Below are 21,407 nucleotides of genomic sequence, written 5' to 3'. Positions count from 1 at the left end.
ATGACTTTATTTTCTTCAAAGGTGATTCGCAGTTTGTGCATCCCTTAATAACGCGAGCTTCTGAGCTCGAATTTCACGGTTGAGAGGACGAGTCGGACTGTGGGTCGGGCCGGCTGGAGATGTGCGAATCCCCTTCTCTCCTCCCAAGGCTGGAACTTGTGCCTCTCCTGGGCACCACCCCCAGCCGCGCTCTCCGGGGAGGTGCTTCACACTCCGCACGGCGCGGCCGCGGCCGAACGTCGCCTCTTCAGCGCTGTGCACCGACGGGCTGCAGAGCTCCCACGAGTAACAAACTCTTCCTCCAGGTCATAAAGCAGACGTGCACTGTACAGTGCTGTTTATTACAGTACACGCTGTTGACAGCCCGTCACAAACATGACATGTTTAAAATAGAGAAAATAATTGCAGAAAAATCCATTTCTAAAAATTACGTAGGTGTTAATTCTTCCAGAAATTTGTCACCTGCAAACAAATCTTTAAAAAGAAAAAGTGTTGTGCTTTGCTGCTATGAAAATATTAATGCTAATTATCAGTATCAGGGCTAAACTCTATATTCAGTTCAAATGCAAAAAGCAAGCAGCCTTTATCATTAATTTAAAATACTTGGCAACACCCCTATTTTTAAATTTGATATCAGTAAATCCATAAAATGTGCAAGCTTTAACAGACTTCAGTGTTTCAACTAAACACAAATTTTAATTGCATTGAGAAAGCCACTATATTCAGGTTAAAAATAAATTCACTGAGATTTAGGTGATTAGGTTTTCCCCTTTCCTTTCTAGTCTGTACCAGACTTGGGTAATCCAGCATAGCAGACCAGAAAGGAAGGCAAATAATCTTTGGTATTATTAGTTTTGGGGAAAGTTTAACCTTTTCTATCCTTCATATTAATATAACCTGTTCCCTGAAAACATTCTTAGTAATTATTAATGCTATAAAGGTACATGAACAAGATAATAATTTTTTTATAACATGAAACAGATATTCATAAAATCATTACTGTTCCATTTTGCCAAAAGGGTCATTTACATGTTACTTTTGATTACTTGCTTTAGTAAAAAATTCATCTGGGAAAGTCAACCACTCATTTATGTTACTAATGTACAAACCTATCCTAATTCTGGCACACCTGGATTCAGCTATTATGATAATTTTACAAGAATCTGAATCAAGAGGTTCACTATTTGGAAATTATATCATATAAATTAAAAATGAGGGCATATTTCTTTTCCTGTTTACTTCAGGGAGAACATATAAGCACATTACTGGATATTGTAAAAAAATCCTAGCATTACACCAATTTTTGCCATCAGATTAAGGCACTAATCCTGCAAGTCTACATTCATAAATATAGTCACAAATTCAGGCTTAGTCAGGCAAAGATTAATTGGGCAAAAAACGTGTTTGACATCACTCTCAAAGTTAATAGTGAAGCATAACAAGCAATAATGTGAATTACAGTACTGAGTGACTTAGTTTCATTTTGCCTTGTCAAAAGACAACGAAAAATGTACTTATCTGACAAACAATTTCAGTCATGAGTTCTTGTTACAAGAAGTCTTAATTCTTAAACTCTTATCATATCTATTGAATAAAAAAAATGTATAAATGTATGCAAAAACAGTGAACCATTGAATTCTCATACATTAAGACTGTACTTTAAAGTGGGAATTGAGATGCCGAAGAAAATCTTCCTTAGATGTTAGAGATGGTGGGAAAACTTCTCGACAGAATTCACATATTCCACACTGATTCAGTTCAGAGTCTGCATATGCTTGTGCCAGCAAATCATTGTCTTGAGGCTGCCAAATGGGCTAAAAGAAACAGAAAATTATTATTGCTGAGGTTTACATTATGCAGTCATTTATATTAAAAAAAATACCTGTCTCTTTAAATTAGGATTCCTTTACACCTGCCTGGCCAGAGATGTTAACTTGAAAGTTCTCATTTAAGAAAAGCAAGATAGTACTTAGTTTTTTTTAAAGTTCTATAAACACTCTATCCTTGCAATTATTTAAAAATACCTTATTATCTATTAACAATAAATACTGCTAGGAGCAGAATTCTGTAATATCTGTCTGGTACATCCTAAAGCTTTTCTTTAACTTTGCATTTCAGTATTTTACTGAAGAAGTCATAGTACACAATAGTCATTTAGCAGAAATGAGAAAATACATTTTTACCTTAGAATAAAATCTTTCTTGTACAGAGTTAATATGATTCGTATTTTATTTCTGTTCTTATTCACACATAACTAGTTTTCAGTTTACTTCCAAAATTACTACATCCATGTCATGGCTTAAGGTACTTATTTGCTCTGGCTGCCTTTTAGTATAAATGTGTCACAAATAATCTTGTTTGGGATTCCTACTGCTATGACAGCATCAAACTCACTGGAACCATGGATATCTATCCATGCATTCAGGCAATTCTATAAGCTACGTTGTATTTGGTTCAGCAGCTGCACTGCTCTTGGTCCCTGAGATAGTTAGTTTCAAGCCAGCAAGTCTGTTTATTCAACATTGGAATTCCAGCCACTTAAGCCCAGAGTGTACACTATTTAGAATCGTATCAAATAGAAATCAAAAAGTCTTCTATCAGTTTTCAAAGTTAAAACTTAAGTTTCATAACTTTAGTATTAGCAACATAAGATCAAATAGTTAAATTATATGGCTAGGACAATCAGGTTTTGAGTAACTTGAAAAACAAATGCATCCTGTTGTGAGTATGAAGTAGAAAGAATGGCAGCAAGCTGCTACGAGCTTTATGTGGGGATGGAACTTAGAAGAGAGTGTGCCCTACAGGGTTTTTTTTGGCTCAGTTTTTTCCTCTTGCTTCACTCATACACGGGAAGGAAGGCAAGGAAGAATACAAAGTAATTTCTTTAGAAATTTTAAATTTCTTGCTACTGATACTCAAGACTTTTAATTTTTATATCTTCTTTAAATTTCATCATGCCAAATAGTTAGAATCTATTGTTTATTTCTCCCACAGTAAACCCACTATACAACTAAGCTGACTTTCACAGCGGTTAAACCTTCTGTTTAAACCACTCTGAACTTCTTGGGAGTCAATTTCCTGCCCATTCTGTATTTAAACAGTGTTTAGCTTATCACACAGCAATAGCAGACTTACTGTCTTTCATTATGGTCAGCAATCCATATAATTAAATTGACTAATTAGTAATTAAGTGCAATCACACCACTTTTTTCAGCTCAAAGAGTCTACTTATTGTATGTTTCTGGTGTAAATTGCATATTAAATCTATCTAGACACTGACATACTTAAACAAGTTAACACACTTATACACACTACATAAATGTGTTTAGAATTACTTGTTTCTGATATAATCTAAAGCACCGTTTGAAAAAAAAGATAAAATAGTATTGTAAAAACTATTTGTCATCTTGGAAACATAACGAGGGGAGGTACCCATCCAGCAACCCACACACGCAGGCACTTAACTTCAATTTCTTGAGTGCTATGCTTGTGCTTAATATCCTTGTCAGAACAAGGTTCTACTTAAGCAGACATTCAATTTCAAAAACATTAATATTGAGATTAATAGACTATTGATTTACTTTTAAAATCATGAACATACTTAGAAGTATTTTTGGTGGAAACAACTCCCTCAAACTGCAAATACCAATAAAATGTGCATCTATATGAAAGTCTCAGCTAAATGTAGTCTGTAAAATCCTTGGTTCACTAATATCCATGTTTATTTTAATCTACTGCTCTTTTCAGTCACGTTTTTTTTTTAAAGTTACATTCTAAGAAAACAGTACTGAGTTTTTAGATTTAGTATCCAAATAGAAGGAAAGAGCTAAATTTATTACACCAACTGAGAGCAGTTCCAAGAACTTGCTGTTGCCAAATCTATTGCATTTATGGGGTTTTCCATTTTATAAGTTAACATATGTAGTAAATACTTGAAAGTTTTATCTACACTAGGAAAAAAAAGGAGGTATATAATTCCCTACTTTTTGGCTTTTCCTTCATTTTTGGAAGGGATGATAGAAGCTGTAAGCAGCATAACCACCCTCTAGAAAGGTGGTAAAAAATACCAAGAACAAGTTTATACATAAATTTTGCTAAGGTTACCACAGTGAAAAGGGCATGTATACAAGTAACTTTAAAAAAAATGACTCTTTTAATCTACATATATATTATCTGTGACCAAATCTTTAGCAAAATTTACAGTCAGAAAAACCTCTAGAGCTGAGTCCAATTAATTGGGAAAATATTTAAAACCTAGTTTGAAAGCAGCTGAATAAAGGTGATGGATATTTAAATATATTGATATACACAGATGTACATTTAATGGATTCTAAAGTAATACTGGCATGTTTCAAACAAACTTCTGAATAAGAAATAACATTTTCATCTATGCAGTGCTATTGTAGATATGACTTTCAAATACTATAGAGTTCACCATTAGCTTTCTTTTTCTCTGCGTGCTAGCATTAGTACATTTTTCCCCACAGTACAGATCATTCACATTTTAAATGCTGGCTCCAAACTAATTTCCTTATTTTCAGAAATACCAGTGGTCAAAGGCTTACTGCTATTCAACCACTGCTCTGTACTTTTTAAGGTGCATACTCTCCTATCAATTTATAACCACATACCAGCTGTTTCACTTGCTGTAATGTACAATGCAGGGTGCCATCTATTGAAAAATGAATACACAGACTAACTAGTAAAAGAACAGGCTGGAGAGGGAATACAAAAAAGGAGGGTAGTAACAAGCAATGCAGCGAATTGCTGGAATTCTTTGCAGTTCCACAGGAATTCTACTAGCAGTAAAAAATAAATGTGTTAATTTGTTTAACTTAGTCACGATTTTAACTGAGGACCCAATGAAAAATACAATAAAAACTGTAATTAGTAAGTTGGTGAAGAATTGAGATCCCCTACATTACAAATAGATATTTAAAATAGCTTTTGAAAAAATCAAGCTTATAGCAGCAATCTTTCAAACTTTAAACTTTTCACTCAAAAAGTGGTTTGCAATAGAAAATTAAACTAGACTGGGTACATTTTAGGAGAAGAAAACATCAAAGTTATAGTGGCCTACAACACTTTCTGAATGCTGGTTTTGCAGGTCATGCAGTGACCAAGTGGAAAGGTAAAGCTCTTCTGCTGCATGTACCTTATCATTAGGAAAGAATATAAACTTAATCCATGTAAATGGTAAAAATAGGTGAATTCGACCCTCACAGAATTCCAAATTATCACTATTTACTTATTCTTGAATATCTGTCCTTTCACAAGGTACCAGAAATCCCACAGAAATAAAAAAACCAAACAAACACAAAATCAGTCTATAAAGCTCCATAATTTTGCAAGCTTTCGTCTGAGACAGGATGTTACACAAAAGAAGCAAAGTATTCTGAGACATGAGTGTCAGAACATGCCAATATGTTTTTCTGCATTACAGCTACTGGGCCTTGTTTTCAGAAGCTCCCATGGACTTAAGGCTATAACTTAAATTTAAGCCCAAATTGCGTACATAAATCTAAAATAAAGTATTTTAGCTAACTTTCCTTAATTCGAAAAATAATTATGTTTTTTTCCTACAATGACAAAAATTTAAGCTTCTCAGAGCAGAGGAATAGGGTGTTGTTGATACCTCAGATTGAGACAAAAACTAGCTATTTTTTTATAGTGGAAGTATTTATTTGTTTAGCTTTTTAATTGATTCATTTTTCCAATTCACTGCTGTACATGAAAAACAATTAAAACAAATGTGTGCCCTATACAACTGAGATCAAGGGTAGAAAGAAAGCAATCTAGGGGCAATTTAGGATTAATGACAGCTTTGAAATAGATATAGAAGCAATTAATATCTAGATGAACTGAAATTTGTAAAAACATCCAGTGCCTATGTCTGCTTACATTCCTGATGTTTCACTGGAAAAGCATCTTGAACACATTCTGCAGCATTAGGAAGAAGAATGACAAGAGATATTATCTTAAAAAAAGACTGATCAGCTTTCCTAGAGAATATATTAATCCAGTCTCTAAGATCTTTGCAAAATGTGTGTCTGAATCATTATAATTTTTTGAAATGTAGAATATTTATAGAAAGATACCTGATGAGGACCTCTGACGGTTGTTCCAGCAGCTTCTAAAGGAAAAATTACTTCAGGTACACCCTGGTTTATGTGCTTAGGTACAAATGTGAAACCACTGTCTGTTGTTTTTAAACATGGTTTGTCACAGATATTTTCTATGGACATCTTTGCGTGATCTGAGGGGTTTGTTTTGTCAACAGTAGTTAAACTTTGTAAAGCTGAGGTCATGAGATCAGTGCCATGAGCTTCAAATGAGTTAGGTTCCAATTTACTGAGGTTAACAGCACAGTCTCTGTGCTCCAAGTTAAAATGAGGATCTTGAAGCATGTTTTCAGATATACCAGTACAAGGAACTGTTGGTTTTTCCTGAGTGCTCTGCAAGAAAGCAGAGTCATTGTCTGTAGGTGGAAACTTGACATTAAATTTAGAAAGTGATTCTACAGAGTTGTTGTCCTCATCTTGGCCCACTCCTCTTGGTGTGATAGATGTGATGCATGATGCACCTCTATTTATATCCTTTATAACCCGAGGCTTAAAAAGCTCTTCTGCTTGTTCATCAGTTTTATCTGTGCACTGTATCGGCATGGAAAACTGTATTTCTGTGAAGAAAGAATGAAGAAAATATTAAATAGTCCATTGAAATATAGTTATTAAAAATGTGGTGTTGGTGTATTTTTTTTGTCTTCCTTCACTGCTTTTTTAACTGTTTATTTTCTCTTTAAAATCAGATTGAGTTGTAGTTCTCTTTCACAAACATTAGTTCTGACACAAAAACTATCAGAATAGAAATAAAAGGAAATACTCTCTTCTAGTAATTATATTTTTCTTTGATTTATGGCTATAAACATTTTCATTTTATTGAAAATTATGTTGTCCCATACTCTTAACACATACTTGCATATTCACTGAAGTGTTCGGGCAGAAATAGAAGCTGGAACCCAAACCACTTCACACAGTGCCAAGAACATGCTAGGCACCATGAGCACGATTTTAGCAGGTATTCAGGTACCCAACTCCCACTGGTTTCCAAATTGGTTAAATATTTAAATTGAATAGCTATTCAGAAATGGGACCATGTTTTCCCTTTGTTTCAAGAATTTGTCCTTCATTTTTGGCACTATATTAAAAAAAATGGTAATGGTTACTCCTAACCAGGTGAGAGAAAAACTTCAGTAAAACTGATGGTACAGCAGCCTTCTGACAGTGGAACACAGAAGTAACAAATCAAACATTAAATCTATATTGCTTTTGTCATGTATACCTTTCCGCACAGTTGATTTAAGCACTTCTCATCTACATGGCTTACATCATATATGGCTTTTCACACGGTTGAGTTAGGCACTTTGTTGGGAATCAAAACCATTCTTGTAAAGTAAGCTGCCAAACACACTTCCTCCAAAATTCCCACCCCCAAATAATGAAGTTATTAGCATACAATCAGACTACCACAATACAGTTCAGACAGAGCAATTTGAAGACACAAGATACCTGTTAGCACTTCATGTAACAAAACTTCAGTAATGGATGACCTAAATTAAAATCAAGTGCTGAAATCAGCATCTTTTGCTTCAGCTGTGTGCATTTGGCAGGTGTCTATTGAAATCACTTAATAAGAGCCTTATCCTACTAGTAAGAAAAGTTAGTAGAGAATACCGATAGTAGCTTACGTTGTATTAAAGGTAAGCATTAGCAGAACTGGACATTCAGGATCTCTCACAGTTTCAAAAAAAATCAAGCCTTCCCTTTGTTCTCAGGAAGTCTTGGATTAAGCTCTTGTCCCATATAAAAAAACACTATTTAAAAGTCTGCACAAGGAAGTCTAGAAAATAAGTCCTCTGACTCTCCTCAGTCCTGCAGTTTTCCTCTAACAGATATGGGGCTAGAGGCATTCATAGCAGACATCTTTTGAACTGACAGCTAAATTAAAAGCAAGCAAGTGCTGTCATTCACACAGTATGATAGGATATCACATGTAGTAAGTGCCTGCCTCTCACTCCAAGGGACAAAACAATTACAAGAGCCATTGATGTGATGACTGTCTTTTATAGCATGTGATTTGGAGCATTCCTCATAGAATGCCAAAACTGGCGGTGCATTTTCTTGGTGAAATACTGAGCACCATGTGAACAGACTTGAAAAAGGCAGATGGTAAACAGTGGAAGTACTTCTATGTATGTGTAATTTGCAGTATTTTCAAATATAAAGCAAAGCTTTCAAACAGTTGAATCACAATAAGAGCTTAAGTATGATATTACCAGTTTCAGGTTCTGGCTTTATCTTAAATATACTCAGTTGGTCTGTTTGTTCTCTGGCTAGCATACATATTCGATGACACTCTTCTTTCATGTCCTGGAAAATAGTCTCCAGATTCTCTCTGGAAGATCAAAATCGTAAATTAAAGAGTCAACCAATTCAGCTTGTTGTGACCTTTAATCTAGTCACACCCACAAACCAGAGAAAAACAATAGTATAAGCTACTTTTCTTGGATATCTTGTTCCTCAACATATGTACACATATTTTTGTTCTCCTCAGTAAAAGCAAGCAGAAAAAGGAAAAGGAAATGTTGTCAAAGAGTTGTTTAGTCATATCATACACATATATTTGAACATAGGAACTGACCCTGCAAGGACCACCCCCAAAAATCCAGCCTTTCAGTTCTTTCACTCTTTCAGGTATTCTGTGGAAGAGTTTCTCTTTCCCAAGGGTACTGTTTCCACCTCAGTTCTAGGGAAAATAAGATGCTGCCACTACGAACATTAATTGTTTGCTGTCGTTGCCAGTGCACTTCAGACTGGAGAATAAGGAACACACAAGCATTTGTTATGGCTCTTTCCTTCTCTGTCTACCTGGAATTTTGAGGAGGAGTTTGTGAACTCATTCCCTCTGGTTTCACACAATGTGATATGACTTTTCTTTTTATTCTGAGAGATTTATTGTATTATATCTCTTCCAGAGTATCATATGGGAATCTGATATTTAGTTATCTGCACTGAGAATGGCAAAAATAGCCCATGCTGGTGTGAGTTTATTTCCCCAAAGGCACTGTTATTTAGTTACTGATGCATCCATAAAATTCCACTGTGAAATTTTGATAAACTTGCTGAGTAATTTATATTTTTAAGCACAATATAATGGATTTTATAAAATGGACTTCAAAGATGAAAAAGTGAAGTTGGATTTGTGTTCTCTTTTCCATCTTTGCATCAAAAGATTTCAAAAGGGATTTTTCTTTAATCCAGTGAATTGTTTTCCTTTTTTATTGCTTATTCATACAGCATTCTGACTGTGTTCCTACTTCTGTTGTGTTTCTCTTTCTGAAGACACAAATCTCTATCTGTATCTCATTTGAAAAAAAGATCTACAGAAGTAGTTAAAATTACTGCTGTTAATACATTCTGACGATTTTCCAGATGTTTTGATAAATAATAAATAAAAAAAATTAAAGTTTCTATTCTGGAATTTTAAAATATAGCTATGATTAGATGAAGTAATCTTAATTTGCTAGACATTTGTGATACTATAATTTTACTAGTGTAAGATTACCAGCAATCTTACCAGTCACATACCTCTTTCCAAGAAAACTGTAAAGTAAGGAAGCTATTTGAGAGCAGGGGGACAGAAGACAGGTAAAGGTTTTTCATTTTTTAGATATAAATCAAAAAGACAAGTCTTTCTCACATTACAGTCTTATTTCCTCTCTTTTATATAATAAAAGAGTAGTGAGCCAGACTAAAGATCCACATGGTTTACCTAGCCTATGTATGGGAGTGGTCAAAAGCAAATTCCTAGGCAAGAGAATGAGAAGAAAGCAAGAAATTGATACTTTCCCTTAATACTTCCCTAACCTCACCTTAGAGAGTCTTCTATTGGACCCCAGCAAAGCTGTTAAAAGTGGCATTACTGGCTGTCCTATGAAAAATGCAAACCTAAGACTTTGTTCAATATTTTTCTGAAATTACTGGCAGAAGAAGAAATATACTGATTTGATGCCTTGGTCATAATAGGGACTTGCTGCCTTCGGCTTACAGATAAACTTGGTTTCAGACTATCTAATTTGGGATGGATCAGGCCAAGAATTATTTCTTCGTGCTGCCTATCAGAGTGCTTCCTGGCAGCACAGCAGGCTCCTGTGCTGTGCCATCAGTTAATCCATAATGGCTGTACATTCCTGTCCAGAAAAGTTAATGCAAGGCAGTTAATGCTTATCCAAACCACAGCATTAACATCCACTGCCATTCCCAGAGTTTAACCTCCTGCTGAATCGAGTGGCTATCTTTCTCCCTCCCAGCTTAGCCCTCCACACTTGTAAAAGGCCCAGCTATGATTCCACATAGTTGTTGGCTCTATTATTTTCCTGTATTAGCTCTCTGACCTTTGATGCTGCCCCCTCCCATCTCCCTGCCCAGCCAGTTCTTAAGGTACTGCATAGAAAAGAGGGCAATAGCTGGCTTTACTTAATTGCAGAAAAGCCAAAAGCAAATTTGAAAAATGCTGCAGAAGTATTTACCTTTCAGGTGAAATACCAGAGATCCCTACAGATAATTCAGGCTTATCTGGAACAACTTTCTTACTTTTCACCTTGAAGTAAAATATGAAAATATTGAGCATGTTAGCATATTAATTTTGCGCTTCACCTTCATATGAATAAAAATGTCACGGGGTCCTTTACCTAGTCCTGTTGAAAGCTCTCAAAGCATTGTCAAAATGACAAAAGCAGTTTGTGTGAAATTGCAAGTTCCTTTTAGGTTAACTTATTAACTCAGTGTGGCATTTCTCTGCTCATACTCCCTTGAAAGGGAACTAGTTCTAAGAATATTGCTTGATGGTAATTAGTTTTCAGTCATGTGTAAGGTAAGATTCTGTCTTCTGTATAAGCTTGTTACCCAGCTATTTTACCTCTTAAAAATCCATTTATTCACTGAAAATTTCAATGAACACATTGGAAGCTAATATGTTAGGAGTTCTAGCAGTTTTTAAAATAAGCTATTAACTTTGACTACCACCGTGTGGTTCATTCCAGTATTACATAGTTTTACATCTGCCAGGCATTAAGGCAAGTTTTCATAATAACCAGTCACTAAGCTGCAGTTCCACTAGAGCTACACTACCAGATGGCCTGAGTAGTTCATATGTGCTCCAAGTCAGACACGAACTTGAGCGTGCCTGCCAAATCAGCTGATTTCAAAGATGTGTAAGCTTAGAAATCTGTATAAGCTGATCCCTTGCCTATAACACAGGCGTGTCTTACCTGTAAGGCTGAAGTGCAGGTCAAGCTCCTGTAGATGCATTGGAGTTGCCTTACACCCAGCAACACAGGATACAAGTCCTTGCCACAGCAAACTAAGCAATTCTTAGGAGGTGTAATAGCAACAGGTTCTGTGTTGCTGTGCCCCTATGCTTACCTGTGTTCACTTTAAATCAGGTAGCTAATATGTGTATACATGGTTAGATTCACATCAATGACTGCACTCCAGCTATCCCACAAGGACAGAATAGCACCCTGGATGCTATTCTGTAACAAAAAGAGGGTGGCATAAAAATGAAAAAATCAACTCAGTTTTGGTGAAAACTTTCAACGGAAAATTATAAATCAGAAATGCTAATCTGGAGTTTTGACAAATATGAAAATTTTCAATACATACCATAAAATAATTAACACACCAACTAACCAATAAGTATTTAATGGTGTTCCCTATGTGCCCTGTATAATTTGACCATTTCCTAGTAATTATAGAATGATGAAATTTAAAATAAATTTATTAGAATAATTAGTATGAATTCCAAACATTTAATGTCTGTCTTTTTTATTTTATCTCTACTTGGTTTCTTATCTTACCTCCCTTTTATACGTTGTCGTCTGTATACCCTTTTGTGCTTCATTTAATTCTTGCAATTTGCTTTCCAGATTTCTTATTTTATCATCTTGATTGGAAATAATAGATAAAAGCTTCCTTTCCTTTTGATTGCTTTTGTCCTCAAGTTGCTTCAATTTCATGCTCTCACTGTCTAACTGTTCCTAAAAAATAATTTTAAAAACACCAGTACAATTAATAAATTTGAGGCTTGTGGAATATCACTATTCATCAGTCTATAATAAGCTAAATGTAGGTTTTGCATCATAAGGAAGGGTCAGTCTTGTTTATTACGTTAATACTTTTCAATTGATAATAAAGATCTTCTACCACTACACATAGCTGTAACTCATCATAGGTGATTACTCAAAACAACTGTATTTTCTGAATTTCTGAAAGTCATATTAGTGTTTATACAAAATAAAGACACTTTCTCGGTTCACTTACTATATCATTTACATTAACATTTTATGTATAATATTTTGCATATATGATACATAAAATAGTATTTAATAAATTTCAATCTTATACCATTTTGAACATGGTGAAAATTCTGCAAATTGAGCAAACCCAAGAACACAGTCACACAATCACACAATCCTAGAATATCTCCAATTGGAAGGGACCCACATGGATCAAGTCCAACTCCCTGCTTCTCGCAGGACTACCTAAACCTAGCCCACAGAACTGAGAGCATTGTCCAGACACTCTTTGAATTCTGAGGTGCCATGATGGCTTCCCTGGAGAGCCTGTTCCAGTGACCAACAACAGGCTCAGTGAAGGACCCTTTCCTAATGTCCAACCTGAACTTCCCCTGATGTGGCTTCATTCTGTTGTCTTGTGTCCTGTTGCTGCTCACCAGAGAGAGGAGAGCAGCACTCCCCATCCACCACCATTGAGGGAGTCCTCAACTGCAATGAGGTCGCCCCTGAGCCTTCTCTTTTCCAGGCTCAACAAACAAGTGACCTCAGCTGCTCCTCCTAATTCTTGCCTTCAAAACTTTTCACCATTTTGGTTACTCTCCTCTGGACATGCTCTAATAGTTTGATGTCCTTTTTGTGGCACCCAAAACCGCACACAGGGCTCGAGGTGGGGCTACAGCACTGCAGAGCAGAGCAGGACAACCCCATCCCTTGCCTGGCTGGCGATGCTGCGCCTGATGGCCCCCAGGACACAGCTGGCCCTTTTGGCTGCCAAGGCACGCTGTTGACTCCTATCAACTTGCCATCAACCCAAACTGCAGGTCTCTTTCTGTAGGGCTGCTCTCCAGCCTCTCATCCTCCAATCTTTATGTATAACCACGATTGTATTGCAAATATTTCAGTCCTATAAAGATTTGTGGAATAAATAGCCCTGGCTGCTCTTACTTGTATGATCCATTTAGTAATTCATGGAACTTTTAACTATGTGGGATTTTTGTGGAATAAAGAAGAAAATAACAAACCATTTTTTTAATATGATCAAAGATAGTAGTTGCAAAAATCTTCAAGAAACAGTTAAAAACTGCTACTATGAAAACATTATAGTTGTTAGTTTATGAAATCTAGGGAACTGCATCAAGTGTCACAGAAAGTGTCCCCAAGCCCCATGATTATGTCTGCAAGAGAAGTAAGCCCCAAGGGTTAACACTTGAAGAAGAATGTAGGTGAAATGCAGTTAAATGGTCTGTAGACAGGTAGGGTAAGATGAAGAGGAAAGGAGCAACTAAGTGCTTTTTCAAGATATTTTGTTTTATTTTCAAATAGAACTTATATAGGGTGAGGTTGTTCATTTGCAGATCAGGAAGCTAGGGGCTACCCTGCTAGACAAAGACACCCATGCAGGGATAGGTCCAGAGCTGCTTTACCAGGACACCAGCTGGCTAAGTGTGGATGTGTGTACATGCATGCAGCTGACACAGCTGTTGGGCCTCAGAAAGTTATACTAGATAAAAAAGAAAAACCTGCAGAAAAAATAGCTTTGAAGGCATTGGTTTATAGTCTCAATTGCAACTTTGAATAGCAAACCTACTTGGGTGGCATCTTAAAGATCCAGATTAAGCCTCTTCTCCTCAGCAACTTCAAAACATTGTCCAAAAATGGCATGTTTCAATCCCAGCAAAACTCCTTAATCCTAACTCTACTATGCTTTGCATTTCTGACAGGTCAAATTCAATTTCCCATTTAAATATAAGGTAAGGGGATACAGCTTTTTCTGTGTTTTCCTTCATCATTATTTGCTGGAAATCCAAACACCTAGAAAAAAGCTTTCATCAAAGATAACACTTGCCCTTGAGGAACAATTGTATCTGAAGGACAGTAAAATAACTCACTGAACCTGTGATACAGCATAATTTATCTCTTTGGGACTATTACATCTTGAATTCACATGTGGCTTTCAAAGGCCCTCCAATAACTGGAGACCCTGCAGTAATGGCCAGTAGTTCTCCATTTCTCCTACATCTGCAGGAAGTGAGGAAAATATTTAAGCAAGCAGAGAAAAAAGCCACATGAGAAGAGCCATGCAACATGTTACAGTGAAGACATATCAGTACATACTGATGGAAATCATCATTCTTGAGCACCATCAGGATACCAGGAAAAACACTGGAGAAACAATTACACCTTTTGGGATCTTTCGATAATACAACCCTTCATAGCTTGATGATCTTAAAAGTTTCCAATACTCTGCCTGGTTGTTTGCAATGATGTAGTAACCCTTCTAAACTGGCTGAAGATTACAAAGTTAATGCTTTATAGACTTCATAAACTTTATAAATATGTCACTTGCTCAGTTCAGGTCATACTTGCTCAGTTAAGTACTTGGCAACACAATGGATCTTTTAAGCACACTGGTATTAGCTGTCAGCAAAGTGGTCACATATGTATTATGAACAGATCAGTATCTTTTCTTTTGCAGAGACTTTATAGTATCAGAGGATAACTGAAATTGGAAGAGACTTCCAGGATTCTCTAGCTTCTAATCAAATCAGGGTCAGTTACAATGTCTGATCAGGTTACTCAGTTTGGCCTTGAATTTCCCAAGGATGAAGACTGCACTTTTCCCACTGCACTTTTCCCATGCCTGGCTGTCCTCATGGCGAAATGTTTTCCCCTATGTTCAGTCTAACCTTTCCTGGTTCATCTTCCCGTTGTCTCTTATCCTCCTGCCTCTTATCCACTGATGCCTAAAGTTTTAGCTTTCATATGTTCCAGATTCTGCACACATTAGTATGTAACTCTGAACTTCATATAAAGTATTAGCAAGTTCTCTTCACAGTTTCGTTAGACAAAAAAATCCTTTTCCAGCCTGAGAACCAAGGACACCGTTGAAGCATCAGGCCCAAAAAGTGTAAACAATGGCAAATTGAGGAGAGTAATCTGGGAGGATGGGACTTCATAACCTGAAGCTGTAATTGGACAATTAACCCCAGTATGTAAATGGATCAAAACTTAGAAAAGTGTGAAAACTCGTGGTTGGGGTCCATCTTGAGTGGAGCCATGGCTGGGCTCTTATACTGCCCAAGGTGTGTCCTTTAAAGGCCTTTTAATAAATACCTTCTTTATTCCTTTAACACTGTCTAGCCTCTGTTCTAGGCAGCCTCTCTAGGCATCAGCAACACCATTAAGAGCCTAGCTCCATCTGCCTGATAACCTGAATGTAGGCATTGGAATGCTATTAGCTTTCCCTGAAGCCACCTTTTCTCCAGGTTGGACAAGAGCAGTTTTTGCACTTTCTCATGGAATATGTACTCCAGCCCCCAGTTAGCTCAGTGAGGCTTCTGCCAAACTCACTGCAGTTTGTCAATGTTTTTCCTGTACCGGAGGTCCCTAAGCCCAATGTAGTATTCCAGATGCAGTCCAGTGAACGCTGAATAGAGGGAGATACTCACTTCCCTGGGTGTGCTAGCTGTGCTCCTGTTAATACACCACAGGGAGCTGTTGCCCTTCTTTTCTGTAAGGACACGCTGCTGGCTCATGCTCAGCTTGCTGTCTAACAAGATCCCAGCTCTTTTCCAGCTCTGCAGCCACTCAGCCCCCAGACTGCACTGCAGCAAAGGCAGGTCCCTTTATTTTTTCCTGAAGTGTGCTATAATGGCCGGTTTCAGTGGTGTCCTAAAACTAAAAAATGGTCAGGTAGTTTCAAGGAAAAACACAATTCAACTGATGAACTGTAAGTGGTCTCAAGGAATATTAACTGTGACTTTTAACAGTTTCCCCACAAACTCTTCTCTGTTATTGGGCAGAGAGAGATTAAACAGATGAAGCAAAAAGAGAAAAGGCTATCATTATCAGAATTTCTTATATCTTATATTAGGGCCTAATCCTACTGCATACATCGTACCAGCAGCAAAGAACAGCTAAATGCATAATATTATCAGCCAGCAAAAAAATCAAGTACAGCTTTCTTTGCATTAAAGATAGGAAACAAAGTGACACCAGGGAAGCTGGTATGGACTAGAACATGGAAATCCACAAGACTGCAGCAGTAGCTGCTCTTATGTCCTGCACAAAAGAGCCAAACATTTATTGCAGGATGAAGAGTTTTGTATAACATTTGTATCATTCATTCCTGACACACAAGTTTCTTCCTCTTTTTCATGGCACAAGACGTTATTGACAAATTCCAGTCAGTGTTTAATACTGAGATTCTTGAACCAGCAAAATGGGATCATAAGCATGTTTTCTTGTCATAGGAGTTGACTTTAGCTTCATGTCTTATTAAGTTCACATGGATCCTGATGTCTGATTGTATGAAAAAGTAGAAGCTTGACATTGTCTCATCTCTAAGGCTTTTGGTTTGCTGCACTGCTTTAGCTCTGAGACAGTGGCTGGATCCCAGTTCTTCCTACTTAATAGTTTAGCCAGGTCTCAAAACTAGGCAGCAATACAGGCACCTTTGGTCTTCTCAAGCAGTGGGCTGAAAAATTCTGGTAATGTTGGGTACTGACCACCAAGCCAATCTGCAGGACAGAATACAGTCCACTGAAAAATCCCACTGGACTTAGCAAATTACAGTTTCAAAAGGTTACAATAAACCCAAGCATCTTATGCAATGGGAGAGACTCTGAATTTCAAGGACAGTGTAGAGGACAATTGCTGTAGGAAAAATTTATTTTGTTTAGAGCAGACTGTGGATAGAATATTATTAGGAAAATACAGGCTTTCCAATAGAATATTCAAACTTCCAAATTGCAATACTTGAAAAAGCCAATACTTTATTGAATTATGTAAAAGAAAACTATACTGGGTCAGTGACAGGATGGTGGCTTTTCAGTTTAAGAGATTTCAAAATATGACATCTGGGGAAAAAAAAGTACAAGAAAACAGGAGAGATTCATGATATATCTGTTAATAAATTCCCAGATCTTCTTAGTAATAGTTTCCATCTATTTATTAACTCTCAACAGATGTCTCTTCCACAGAGTTGTCCAATTTTCCCTTGAAGCATGAATTCCACTGGCTTACTGTGTTGGTTTTTTTTTTTTATTCAATAAAATGATAACTTGTGCAGAGACACTGCTGTATGTCTTGACTCATAGACATGAATTGCATGGCCAAGACACAGCCAGAGCTAGTACAAGTGTGTGTGCCTCTGCTGTGCTGCCTGGACATTTTTGTATCACTCTTGCCAGATCAGTGCAAGTTTACTAGACATAATAACAAACAGAAGGGTCCTCCTTGCATTGGAAGGATGGTGCAAATATATCCATGAGCCTCTGTAGAAGGCAGCCTTTGTCCAGTCAAACATACTTTCTCAAGCTCCATGTTTTTTTCCCAGTTACAGGAACAGAGAATAGGCTGGGTCAACCCAATTTGCACGGGTTTAAATCTCTACACATCCCCTCTAAAAAGACCTTATTTGAATAGCAATGTGCCTGGGTTTAAATGCAGCACCATGCAGATAGACTTATATAGTTCATTCTGCATGGAGGTATTTCAGAAATATTTATGTTCATGGAATAGAAGAAGCAAATCCAGGTGAAATATCTGTTGCTGAGAGGTAACTGAAGTAATGGGCTACACAAAACAAATATGCAGATAAAGAAAATAACCTACATTCCATTAGGAAAATAGCTCCAGAAATAATGATTCCAGCTTCTCATGCATTGCCTATAATCTCCTCTAGAGATCACATTATTTCAGTGTTTCCCCATCAGGTGAGCAGGTAACACAGCTTCCTTTCATTCCTAACTCATTATATGACTAAGTTGCTTAAAACTATTGTTCTTTAGTAAGCATTCTGAAAGAAGGCTAACTAGACGTGGTCAGATCTTCATGTGCAACCATAAGATATAATTTTATCCAGCTAAAGAGAGCAAACTGCAAAAATATGCAAAGATGTTCCATCAAAGAATTAACTCTCCAGCTATGTTTTAATCCAAGTAAGTGCAAAGATTAGGAAAGAAATGACATCTTATAATTACAGATTCTGGTGTTGAAAAATTACATAAAGACTTTATTTTAAATAGAAAAGGAGTGTATAGGAATATTTGCTGACAGTATGTTTAAAATGTTTGCAAAGGCTTAGTCTCATATAAGATTCCTTCAGGATAACTAAGCAAGCACCAGTAATCCAACTTTTGATCTAACGGAATTGAATTTCTGATAAAAATGTGTTTCTATGAATTTATCACAATTAATTTGTTTGCAGCTTAAGAAATAAATCCTGAAATTGATTGTTTTTAATTCTAATGCCTGATTTCTCAGAAAGGTCTTTTTAAGACCCTTACAAAGTCTCTGCTATGGAACTATGGAGATTCACATTCAAAGATAAGAGACTTTCTGTTACAAGATAGCTCTCAAAAACCACAGTAAGATGATTTACAATAAGAACAATGCAACTTTGTGCATCTCTGTCACTGTCTTTTCTCAGTATGTAAAATCTTTTCAAGGCATTTCCCAGCTATTCTGGGCTATTACTTTATTCTCATTCCTGTTACACTCAATAGGCTGTAATGAAAATCTTAATGTTACTTCAATGAGGAGATGCAGAAGAAACATCATCTTAACACTGGCTATTTTATAAACTCAAACAAATCAGCATCTCTGGAGCAATGGGTCGTTCACTTCCTGCTCCACCATTTTTTAAGTGCAGATTCTCCATTTCTTGCAAAAATACAGAGACCATTTGCAATGTGAAATGCTCTTGTAAGAAAGAAACAGCCCTTTTTTGGGTTTTGGCAAGTTAAGAAATAAATAAGCAACTAAGTTCCTGCATTACAATCAAAACTGTCCTGGAGAGCTTGATGGCCAAACAGAGATTTCACTGGGAAGGACCAAAGATAGTGCTTAGTTCACCTAAACAGGCTGCAGTGGCACAACTTCGTGTGGCACACTTCATGTGTGGCATCTTATCTTCTTTCTGCCAGGGTCGGGATTAATGCGCGAGATGGTATTTCCTGTTCCGTTCAAAGGCACCCGTAAAAGTCTCACTTGTCTTTTAGGTTCTCAAAGTATAATTCCAGCACAAAAGTGAACTTACTGCAGGTGACATACCTTTAGGAGTTTTTCTCTTTGCTTTGCTATGTTCAGTTTTTCAGAGAGCTGCCTGAAAGGTAAGTTGGATGTTTCAATGTCTTCATGCATCAGAATATAAGGATGCGCATTGCCTTAAATTAAAAAAAAAAAGCCACTGACTATAGCATTTTTCACAGTCAGCTTCTAAATACAAGCAAAATTAAAAGAAGCTTATATTAACTTATTTATGTTCTTTGAGCAAGCCTTCATATTAAACAAGCAAGAGATGCTAAATTCTGTGCTTAGAGACAATGCGAGACTAAATCGGCAATAAAGAAATGTACATGTACTTTTAGAAATAAAAGTCAGCCACTTTGCTAGTATTTATGAAAACCAGGAGTGTTAGGCTAGTGTGAATAAATATTTAATGAGCATGGCAGATTAACACATGGTTACTTTGACTCTTTTCTCTTATTTGTGTAATACAGTCAAACAGTGAAAAATTATCCATCAATGACTATTTGATCTGAAAGAGAATTACCTGCTTATAAAGTTCTGGCTATGCAGTAAGATTAGTATCACAAGACTCATCTAACATAAAAGACATATAATCATAGCACTCACATCTAGAACAACCTGAGATAAACTTATTAAGAGGTAAGTGTAAAAATAATTTTGTAATAATTATAAAAAATTTGTTGTGAATGATTTGAACCCATATTTTTGTAACTTTTATTGGCTTCAGTGTAAGCAGATTCTACCTCTATAGAAAATCTCACCATTTCTTGCAGAGGATAAAGAGAGACCCCAGAAGTGTTGAATTTTATAAATAGATCTTGAAACGGCACATTTGTGTTAACTCTCACATTCACAGGGAAGTATGATACTCATCTGAAATATGTATATTGTAAAAACTGAAGCAACAAAGTCAGAACTATTCATCAGTGCAACACAGCATAAAAAGCAATCATGTGCAAACTGGATTACATACCTCTATTAGCATTCGGAGCAGCCAACTGTGATTTCAGTTTTGCAATAATGCTGTTTTGAAGCTCTATCTTTTCCTGCTGTTCACGTATTTGCTGCGCGTAGTTTTCTGTCTGCAAATATAATTTAATTAGCATTAATCTTATTCTATTTTGACTAGGGGTCTCCTGTTTGGCATAAAAAAAGCAGATCTGATTTTCAAAGATAACAGTAGTTGTAGTCATCTGTGTAAAAACCTTTGGCAAGTCCATATTTGTGGGACTGTACTGATTAGAAAAGGTATTATAGGAAATAGGAAATAACCCCTGAGTTTTAATAACTCAGCTGTGGTAGTTGTAAAGGGTAACTTCAAAGTTAGGATTCTTCATTTACAGATGTAGAATGCATCGGGCTCAAATTCAAATTTTAATATTCTTCAGAATGCTTGTCAGTTTATCTATAGGAAAAAGTAATTTCCCCCCATATTTTCTATCAACTAGTATAAACATAGGCTTTTAAAAAGATAGATTTTAAATGGAAAACAACAACATTGTTTATTCCATACAACAGATACTCTGTAAACCATTTTGACTGCCTCTGAACAGTTTTGTGCATTTCTTTGAATGCAGTGGACTAGTTTTTCTAACCTACATAATGGGGCTGGGGAGGAAGGTAAGCAAAAAGCCCCATCCTTTGTCTCCAATATTACAACTCATGCTATAAACAGGCCACACACTCCTCTAATAATACTGCTTGTATTTCATCAAACTGTAAATTTTGTTAGACAGTCCATTAATTGAATGAATGGCCAGGTGGCAGGAAGATGCTAATATTCAAAACTATTATTTCATTAGCACATGCCTAATGCTGCAGTTACAGCAGTGCTAAATCAAGCAAGAAAACTTGTGAAATCCCAACAAGAAGACTTCAAGAATGCACTGAATTTTTCTGAAATTAGGAATATGTCTATTACTGAACAGGTCACCACCTGCCACCATCCGGGACAAGACTCAGCATTGTTTTCACATCTATTCATAGTTTAGCCATAGTGCTATCTAATTCTCAAATC

At 36.5% G+C, this 21,407-nt stretch overlaps 1 protein-coding gene across 5 annotated transcripts in view; it reads right to left on the bottom strand.

Moving 5' to 3' along the window:
• Window positions 1-21,407, bottom strand: part of TANK (TRAF family member associated NFKB activator) — a 30,027-nt gene that overhangs the window by 1,283 nt on the left and 7,337 nt on the right. For 3 of the 5 annotated variants that reach the window (XM_068195670.1, XM_068195669.1, XM_068195673.1), the window contains 7 exons: window positions 20,364-20,472; window positions 19,412-19,524; window positions 11,918-12,097; window positions 10,589-10,659; window positions 8,336-8,454; window positions 6,099-6,679; window positions 313-1,814 (listed from right to left, as the gene is read on the bottom strand). In XM_068195670.1, the coding sequence (XP_068051771.1) occupies window positions 1,647-1,814; window positions 6,099-6,679; window positions 8,336-8,454; window positions 10,589-10,659; window positions 11,918-12,097; window positions 19,412-19,524; window positions 20,364-20,472 (1,341 nt within the window). In that variant the 3' untranslated portion in view covers window positions 313-1,646. Of the gene's footprint in view, window positions 1-312; window positions 1,815-6,098; window positions 6,680-8,335; window positions 8,455-10,588; window positions 10,660-11,917; window positions 12,098-19,411; window positions 19,525-20,363; window positions 20,473-21,407 lie in introns of those variants that run through there. The other 2 variants (XM_068195671.1, XM_068195672.1) reach the window with 2 other exon arrangements.

The sequence above is a fragment of the Anomalospiza imberbis genome, chromosome 7, assembly GCF_031753505.1.
Source record: "Anomalospiza imberbis isolate Cuckoo-Finch-1a 21T00152 chromosome 7, ASM3175350v1, whole genome shotgun sequence".
NCBI lineage: Eukaryota > Metazoa > Chordata > Aves > Passeriformes > Viduidae > Anomalospiza > Anomalospiza imberbis.
The sequence above is the reverse complement of the archived record's forward strand: the minus strand, read 5'-3'. Positions and strand labels throughout refer to the sequence as shown.